Source organism: Mus caroli, chromosome 13 (genome assembly GCF_900094665.2).
Source record: "Mus caroli chromosome 13, CAROLI_EIJ_v1.1, whole genome shotgun sequence".
NCBI classification, from domain to species: domain Eukaryota; kingdom Metazoa; phylum Chordata; class Mammalia; order Rodentia; family Muridae; genus Mus; species Mus caroli.
In genome coordinates this window covers 91,951,521-91,960,909 of record NC_034582.1, presented here as the reverse complement: position 1 = coordinate 91,960,909, position 9,389 = coordinate 91,951,521, and the positions used below count along the sequence as shown (strand labels likewise).

Genomic DNA, 9,389 nt, shown 5'->3' with positions numbered 1-9,389 from the left:
AAAAAAAAAAAAAAAAAAAAAAAAAAAAAAAAAAAAAAAAAAAAAAAGAAGCCTGATGTCAAGTAAATACCTGGCTCTTGCTGCAGCCAATTCAAGTTCCAGTCAGAGATGAAAATGACTATATATTTTGTTTAGATATGTCCTATGAATCAAGGAGAGCAATCATGTTTTTTTTTTCTCGAGTTCTGTTGACAGAGTGCTAAGTAAGCAGTTCCTGCACTGTTCAGTATGAACAGTAAAGGGTGGAAGGGTGGGAGGCAAGCCTTTACACTTACTGTAGACAGCCGGAGCAAGTGGGAAATGGTAGTCCTGAAGACAGACCGCAAATGGTAACTTCTAGAGGAAAAGTAAAACAATGACAAAGTCCTGCGATTGTTTTTTAAAAGGCTGGTATATAAATATTAGCAAAATCTGAAGTCCGGGTGCAGCAAAGGTCAAAATAAACATCGTCTTCCTTACAGTTTGGTGATTTTCAATATCATACAAGTCTTCTATACCATGACAGAATAGGGGAAAAGAAACTAAGTCATATTTCTTGAATATAGGCTTAAAAGATGAGACAGGTATCAGTCACATATTGTAGTTTTATGTAAAAATTCAGAAAATATCATGATTAGGAAGTCTCACATACCTTCAGTGTAATATGAAGAGTAAAATATTCTACAGATAAACATTTCTTTAAAAAGAACTAGTTAGCCGGGTGTGGTGGCGCATGCCTTTAATCCCAGCACTCGGGAGGTAGAGGCAGGTGGATTTCTGAGTTCGAGGCCAGCCTGGTCTACAAAGTGAGTTCCAGGACAGCCAGGGCTATACAGAGAAATCCTGTCTCGAAAAACAAAAACAACAACAAAACAAATAAAAAGAACTTGTTTTACATTTTATCTACCATATGTAACACAGTCATGTTTTATATATTTCCTGTAGCACTGAATTCTGTTGCCTCATCTCAGTTATTTGGAGTATGGTTAGGTACTTCATAGGGTAGACAACAAGCGTCGTTTTCTGAGACAAACTTACTTGTTCAGATAAAAGAAACATTGTTGTTGTTTCAAGAAAAGAACTTGTTACAATTTTCTACATAGCAACGTAGTTGTCTCTCCCGATTTTTTTTAAATGACTCATCGCTTTTGCAAGAAACTCTTGTGTAAAAAGGTATCCAAGAAAAAAAAAAAAAAAGATTTTAGCTAGAGTATTCATTTCGGCAACTTTTCTAGATAAATTGTATTCTCAAATTCTAACACACTTTCTCTTTGGAATATTCAAAACATTTCGTAGCTAAGATTGGAAAAAGGCTTGAGCACACAGAATTTTCACTTAACCTGTTTTTCTTTTTCTTATTTTAATCTTCATATAGGTAGTTTCTAAGGTTATCTTAACATTTGTGTCTGGGAATGGTGCTAGACGACTGTAATCCCAGCACTGGACAGAGAGAGGGGCTCTGAGGGCGGAGGATAGCTGTGTGCTTCAGGCTAGCCAGGATTACTTATCGAGACACTTTTAAAAGCAACCATCAAACTATGCAACAAAACCCGACATCCACAATGAAACACAATTCGTGCTGGAGTTCGGCAAACTTTAACTCACAGCCACGTTTTTACCCCCAAGCACGCAGGCTCAAATTCATCTTTGAAGGATTCAAGGTAAAGTTTGCTCCATCGTGAATCGTTTGCTTCATGGTCGAATCCATGAAGATTCGAGATCAGGGAGTCGATGGTAGAGGTGAAGAAGGGTTAAGAGGTTACAAATCTTGTTACCCTGTTTCAACCTTGAATAAACCGAATTGCTGAAGGGTGGAGATCTGGAAAGCATTCCGAACACGCTTTCTAGACATTCTGAGTCGCGATTTCTACATCACCCAAGTCACTTAATTTTGGAAAGCAACATTAGCCTGGCTGATTTCGATAGTTTTTTATTTACACCCGGCATTGAGCAGACACTGCTGCCTACTGGACAAAGCTGGACGCCCTACGGGGTGGCCACGGGGCACACTGACTTAACCACAGCTCTACAGGGAGCCTCACTGTCCGATCTATCCGCGGCCTTTCCCAGGACCGCGAACGGCGACCGCGGCTCCCAGCTCTCCCGTGCGGCTCCCGGCCCGCCGCGGGACGAAAGGAAAGAAACAGCCGCGGATCGGACCCGCAACCACGCCACGGGGAACCCCGGCTGCGCATGCGCGGCGACGCCAACTCCGCTTCCTGAGTTCTGGAGGAAGTGGCGTCGCGTTACTTCCGGCCTCCCTCTAGCTGCCATCTTGCGTCCCCGCGTGTGTGCGCCTTCTCTCAGCTGGTCTGCCCGAGACCCCCTGAGCGTGAACCTTAGTTCCCCGCGCGGCGCCATTTCCACTCGGACAAGGTACAAAAAAAAAAAAAAAGGCCGTGGACGCCGGCGTGGGAGGAGACCGGGAGTTGGGGGTGGGGCGGGCGTTTCCCGCAGGAGCGAGGCAGGGAGGGGACGGACGGAGCTGAGGAAAGCGATGCGACGGACGGGCGCTCCCACCCAGGCGGACTCTCGGGGGCGAGGGCGAGCCAGGGGCGGCTGGCCCGGGGCCGAAGCGACGCCCTCTCTCCCTCTCCCTCTCGGCGGAAGCCGAGGACGGGAGCCTCAGGTACCGCGAGGCCTGCAGAGAGAGGCCCAAGGCCCAGGCCGGGCAGGGCGGCGGGGAGCGGGGGATACTCGGCCGCCGTGGGGCTGAGGCCGGGCCCGACCGGGCCGGGCGGGGGAGGGGCGAGGGGCCCTGTGCGCCCCGGCGAGCCTGGAGGGGTGAATTGGGGATCCAGGCCTCAGCCCGAGGGGGGACGGCGGTCTCCTGCGAGTGTAGCGGGAAATAACGAGCGTGGAATGCTGGAGGGGGGCCCGGCCGTTCTTGTTCTTGGCTGAGGATTTTTTTTTTCCTCTCTTTGTAGATGAAAGAAACGATCATGAACCAGGAGAAACTCGCCAAACTGCAGGCACAAGTGCGCATTGGTGGGAAAGTAAGTTTCTTTCTTTTTTTTTCCTTTTTTTTTCCCCCCCCCCCCTGGATGCCCCCCCCCCCCCCCCCCCCCGCTCTCTTCCAAAGTTCCCTTTGCATTTCTGTTTTTGTTTTTGTTTTGTTTTGTTTTTTGGTCACTTTGCTTGGCAGGGGACATTTCGCAAAGCTAGCAAATCCAAGGGAAACGAGACTGATACTAAGAGACAAGGAGGATATATACCCTGATATATATATATATATATATATATTATATATATATATATAGTAGGGGTGAGGGCGGTCATCGAGTAGAGAAGAAAATAGCACTTAAAAACGGTGCCTTGCTTGTAAGAGGTTCAGGATTATGGCGCATATAAACGAAAAAAATGTTACTGAATTTTATGAATGGGGGAAAAGTATGTTCTCTGCCAAATCTTTGTATACCGTGTACCCGTGACTTGTACAATATTGGGGGGAGGGGTGGTTATTTTGTTACTTTTGAGTTGTCCTGAGATCCAACACATGTTTTGGTACACACTAGAGGACCTCTCAACTCCCAAACTGCATTCCCAACCTATTTATTATTATTATTATTATTATTATTATTATGAAGATCTGCATTGCTTTCTGAACTAAATGCCCAACAGACTAATTGTCTTTTTTTAGGGTATTTGAGGATACCTTCCTATTTAAATTTGTGAACAGTGTTAGGTTGGGAAATCCTACCTTAGCACATGTCTTTTGTTCCTCATCCTTTGTAATTATGCTACAATGGGAGAATGCAAACGTGTTGGCAGGTTGGTTTTTCCAAGTGGATTCTGCTCTGAAAGCCTCTTCATTGAACTTGGTGTTGGTGCTGGGTCCACTCCAGATGAAGAGCTCCTTAGTTTCAAGTATCTCGTTAGCACATTCCTGGTGTTTAACAGGTTGAAGCATGGAGTCTCCGAGAAACCTGTGGAGCTTCCACAGAACAAGTTTATTACCTATTAAATTGTTCTAACTTTAACATCTACCTTCAGTAGAGTCTTCTGAGAGGTAACCAAAGGTTGCACGTAGGTTAGCATAAGTTAGGAGAGTTGGAATCAGCAGTAATATCCTGTTTGTCTTTGCTGGCAATTGTAGTCTTCAGTTTGCACTCATGACATTAACCTTAGATGTTCCTCATCCTTTTAATTTTAAGGCAGAAGCCTTTAGGTGCTAGGAAAAAGCTGGGCTTGTTTTCTTTCTTTTTAGTTTCTGGAGTGATGTGCTTGTGTGCAAGGTTGTTCCTCTTTAATTACTAGGTTTTACGTTTTAGCATCATCAGTACAGGGAAATGAAAGCCTTCCAAGTTAGTCTCATAGGGACACTTTGTATCTAGTCTTTGTTAAGCTAAGACAATGTTTCCAGTTATAACATGGGAACATTTTTTCTGTACCTTTTAAGAAACTTTACTTAGAGAATGAGTGAATGTAGCCGTAGAGAAAAGTAGTGTAAGATTCCCATGCTGTTAGGTGAATATTATTCAAGACCCTTTTCAGTGTCTAATGGAAAAACTGACAATCTTTTAAGTTCTACATTTGTGAAATGTGTGGGATCTATAAGTGTTAGTCTGTATTTTATAATCTAAAATTTTCCTGGTGGTATTGTTCTTATTGTTAGAGAAGTTTGTTCATAGTCTACATAAAGTTGGAAGTAACTTAGCGTGTCATCCATTTAGTGCAGAGTTGAGGGAAGACACAGATTGGACAATGACTTGATAGGATTTTAAAATATGACTAACAATAAAATCTAGAAAAGATGGAGACGTTTGTGAAGTCCTTTTGTTGAGTGATTGAGAAGAGCCCTTTTCGTGGGGAGAAGAAATTTGCTCTGGGGAGGGGGTTGAGCAATGCAGGGAAGAGGGAGAGAGTTAAGAAAGGTCTAGTTGGCTTAGGAGAGCTCTGTGGGTTAAGAACTTTCTACTCTTGGCTATAATAGATATTTGTATACAGATTCATGAGTTTGTATACTGTCTCATCTGTGAATATTAAGCTATTGATTTTTCTTTGAAAACAAGAGGTAAAGATGAGGCTTAGCTTAGGTTGAAACATGGCCTAAAAAGACTTAAAATATCAGGGCTTGTGAAAGACTTTTGCACGTGGCAAACTGGTGCTTATGAAGAATTCCTGTGTCATTCCTTACTTTCATCTTAGCCTGTCTTTTGAATGTCTTAGTTTGTGGGTTTGATAACTACCGTTAATCTTTATTATGTATCTGTTTTTACTTGAAACCAGGTCTCAGTTGTTTTGCTCTGGTTTGCCTAGAACTCAGTAAGGTTGGCCAGGCTGACCTCATATTCAGAGATCCATCGGAATGTGCCACCTTGTTATATCTGATTAACTGTCTTGTACGGAAGCAAAGATCTGAAAAGAATTGGAGAAGATTTGCTGCTGTGTAAATGTGTTGTTTGCCCTCTTACTCCATAGGGAACTGCTCGTAGAAAGAAGAAGGTGGTTCACAGAACAGCCACAGCAGACGATAAAAAACTGCAGTTCTCCTTAAAGAAGTTAGGGGTAAACAATATCTCTGGTATTGAAGAGGTATGTGTCAAAATGTGGTGTGACTGCAAAGTTTAATGGTCTTGTATGTATTAAGTAATTGTCGTGGCTCTGCTGTTAGCATTGTAGTTCATGCCCCATTAGATGTTTAGATGTTTGAATGTCTTGGGAGGTGTTCCTGCCCTATTAACTAAACAAATGATCAAGGATATTGTGATGCCAGAAAGCTGTTCCTTTATACATTCCAGGGAAGTTGTCACCCGTGCTTCGAAGGGGAAGAAAAAACTGCACCGCTTAGCCAGAATCCAGTTTTTGTTTAATGAAAACATTGATTTTAAAGGAATCTTTGGCATTCATTACATACAACAATTATTTTCTTTATAGGTGAACATGTTTACAAACCAAGGAACAGTGATCCATTTTAACAACCCTAAAGTTCAGGCATCTCTGGCAGCAAACACCTTCACCATTACAGGCCACGCTGAGACAAAGCAGCTGACAGAAATGCTTCCCAGCATCCTCAACCAGCTCGGTGCAGACAGTCTGACTAGTTTAAGGAGACTGGCTGAAGCTCTGCCCAAACAATGTGAGTATCCTTAGAGTCACTGTACTTTGCTGGTTACTTAGCAAGCTATTTGTGTGATCTCAGGGTTCAGAATTGGTAAGAATGTCTTTACATGTAGAAGGCCAACTTATATATCTAAAGAATTGTAGACATTTAACTGCTTATATGTGTTTTTGTTTATAATGATGTATCTAGTTTATCTGTGATTTAGTCTACTTTATACTTGATTTAGTGGATGTTTGTTTTCTACCAGCTTACTAGGTTTAAAACAAATTAAACCTTTTATTAGTTAGAAATTTAAAAAAATGTCAATTTTGGGTTTTGCTGGTACTTAAAATTTAGGTACTGATCAAGCTAGGCATTGGTGACTTATGCACTTTGAGAGACTGGACGAGGAAAATTACTCGGTTCAAGACCAGCCTGAGCTATAGACATGCAGCCTCAGAAAAAGAATAAAACTAGCATTCCATCTCCTTATTTACAGTCTTTGTGTTTGGTGGCTTTTTAGACTCTTAACTGTTTTAAAACATATTCTATTATTGTTGATACAGATGATAGCTGCCGGTATTTCAGTGTTTCACCTTATAGTTGGATAGGGATTTTGTTTAGTTGACTTATGTGTTTGACAAGCTGTGTTTTGGTTTGATTTTTGTTGTAATGAGCATCATAACCAAAAGCAGCTTGAGGAGAAGGGTTTATTTTATTTTATATTTTTAAGATTTATTTATTATATGTAAGTACACTGTAACTGTCTTCAGACACTCAGATCTTGTTACGGATGGTTGTAAGCCACCATGTGGTTGCTGGGATTTGAACTCAGGACCTTCGGAAGAGCAGTCGGTGGTGCGCTTAACCGCTGAGCCATCTCTCCAGCCCGAAGGGTTTATTTTTATTTCACTGCATTTTACAGTCCATCATTAAGGAAAGCCAAGGCGGGAGTTTTAAGACAAACTATGAAAGAGCATTTCTTACTGGCATGCTCCCAAGCTCACAATCAACTGCCTTTTATTTCTGAGATTATAATTGCATTTCTCCTCCCCCCCCCCCAACCCTACCATATCCCCCCCCCACCTAACCCTACCAACCCTACCTCTTTGCTCTCTTTAAGTTAGTTAATGTCCCCTCAATTAATTGTTATTGCATGGTGGAGTGTATAAATGTTACTTGTATGTATGTGTTTAGGGCCTTCTTATCCCAGTCCAACTTGACCAGGAACAGCACTGGCCTCCAGTGGGCTAGTTCCTCCTACATCAGTTAGCAATAAAGAAATGTGCCCCCCGACCCCCACCCAAGGCACACACATGCTACCAGGCTGATCTGACAGGCAATTTCTCATTTGAGGTTTCTTCTCCCCATGGGTGTCAGATTAACCAAGATTAGCCATCATAGTTGATCTGACAACTTATGTTGGATGCTTAAAAAATTGACTAGGAATACAGAGGTTTGCAGTGGCGTGTTTTCCTCGGCTATTGTCAGACACTGACTCATTCTATGCTTTTATTAAGGGAGGGGCATCAAGATGTTCTAGGCCATCTTGGACTTTGAGAGCTTAAATAGGGTTTTGAAATTTCCACTGATGTCTGTGCGGGTTAGAGCTGTGTGTTCTCAGAACTTGCTTCTTTCTGTTTAGTGGAAGTGCTCTAGGTGTGATGGCCACTGGGGAGGCTGAAGTAGGAGCATTACATACAAGTTGAAGAACTTTTATGTGTTGAGAGCCTGGGCAAATTAGACTGTCAGCTTTTGGTGGTTTGTTTAAGTAAAAATAGGCCGAGTGGTAAGGCTCAGTGTGGTTCTTGTTTGTATATTCGAGGCCCTGGGTTGAGTCCCCAGTGTCAGGACAGGGGAGGAGAAGGAGCAGTACAGTTGAGAGATACTTTAAAGTTGGCTTTTGTGTGTGTTCTTCCTTCCTGGCTGTTTGAGATAGGTCTCCCTATATAGCCCTGGCTGGCTTAGAGTTTACCATAGTCTTGTCTTTGCATTCAAAGTGCTATGATTGATAGGTGAGTCACCGCGTTTAGCTTAATTTTTTAATGCTTTATTTCAGTAAATATATATATTTAGGAAAATGGCTGGCCTCTTCATTTGCCTCCCAAAACCTCCCGAAGTTTGGTGTGTGGTTTTACCCTGAGCGTTCCCTACTCACTGTTCTCAGTGTACCCAGAGGATGGTTTGTGCCCATCAAAAGGTCTCCTTGATGGTGCTATAGGTGAAACCTCAGATGTCACTTGACATGAGTGTAAGTTGTACATTGTATTTCATGTGTTCTTTGGGTGGACATTTATTGATCTAAAGAAATGCGTTGGTTATTTCCATTTCACAGCTGTGGATGGAAAAGCACCACTTGCTACTGGAGAGGATGATGATGATGAAGTTCCAGGTAAGAATCACTTCAAGGGAGAGAGGTGAATCGACAGAAAACATTCCAGGGTGGTAGTTATAAGTTAGAACTGGTGAATGTGAGGACACAGGACAGGAACCTCACTTAGGAACTGAAGCTACCTTGAAACATAGTGGTTTATGAAAAAGCATGGAGAAATCGAAATATTTTGAGATTTGATATTCTAAAAATGTAATGTTTTTCTTTTATGTTGTTGGTTTTGTTTGAAACAGTGTTTCAATATGTAACTCAGGCCTGCCTTAGATTTGAGACCCCTTCTGACTCAGCCTCTTTAGTGCTGGGATTGCAGACATGTGACATATGTCCAATTAAAGAAAAGCTCAGATCATGTCATGATACCCTTTGGCTCTCTCCTATATTGGCCAATGGATTACTATCTAATTCTTAAATTGAGAGAGGATGAGTAATAAATAGGATTAAGCATGATGCACGCTCTAATACAGCGCTTCTCAACCTGTGGGTCTCAACCCCTCTGGGGTGGCACAGCACATATTTACATAACGATTAATAACACAAAACTACAGTTAGTAAGTAGCAACAAAATAATTTTATGGTTGGGATCATGATAACACGAACTGTATAAAAGCGTCATAGCATTGGGAAGGCTGAGAACCACTGCTCTAATAGCTACCTGAAACCATGCTTAACTGCGAAATGAGGAAGTGGCAAGTCTTTAAATTTGAGAGTGTTTCCTTAAATATCTGCGTGTTATTTGTAGAATTGGCTTGTTTTCAGGATGTCTTCTGTTTTGGTTCTTTTCTAGATCTGGTGGAGAATTTTGATGAGGCTTCTAAGAATGAGGCAAACTGAATTGAAGCAACTTCTGAAGAAGGTGATCCTTGCAGAAATTACAGGAGCTGCTATTTTATATCATGACTGCTTTTTAAAAATTTTTTGTTTATTATGGATCTGATAAAATCTAGATCTCTAATATTTTTAAGCCCAAGCCCCCCG

At 42.0% G+C, this 9,389-nt stretch overlaps 1 protein-coding gene and 1 long non-coding RNA gene across 2 annotated transcripts in view; one reads left to right on the top strand and one right to left on the bottom strand.

Annotated features, from left to right (window-relative positions):
- LOC110307567 overlaps window positions 1–2,124 on the bottom strand; it is a 7,300-nt gene extending 5,176 nt beyond the window's left edge. Inside the window, exons 1-2 of the long non-coding RNA XR_002379419.2 lie at window positions 1,585–2,124; window positions 71–142 (exon numbers count right to left, since the gene is read on the bottom strand). This is a non-coding gene — a long non-coding RNA (uncharacterized LOC110307567). The remainder of the gene's footprint in view (window positions 1–70; window positions 143–1,584) is intronic.
- Window positions 2,125–2,215: 91 nt separating this feature from the next.
- Btf3 (basic transcription factor 3) lies at window positions 2,216–9,389 on the top strand. The gene is made up of 6 exons (XM_021180284.2): window positions 2,216–2,355; window positions 2,907–2,975; window positions 5,401–5,514; window positions 5,857–6,058; window positions 8,358–8,414; window positions 9,199–9,389. Exons 2-6 carry the CDS (start codon window positions 2,907–2,909, stop codon window positions 9,243–9,245), a joined length of 489 nt encoding a protein of 162 aa, XP_021035943.1. The 5' UTR covers window positions 2,216–2,355; the 3' UTR covers window positions 9,246–9,389.

Coding starts and splice junctions, on each gene's coding strand:
- Btf3 (XM_021180284.2), top strand. CDS start 2,907: ATGAAAGAAACGATCATGAACCAGGAGAAACTCGCCAAACTGCAGGCA. Junction 2,976..5,400: donor AAGTGCGCATTGGTGGGAAA/GTAAGTTTCTTT, acceptor CTTACTCCATAG/GGAACTGCTCGTAGAAAGAA. Junction 5,515..5,856: donor ATATCTCTGGTATTGAAGAG/GTATGTGTCAAA, acceptor TTTTCTTTATAG/GTGAACATGTTTACAAACCA.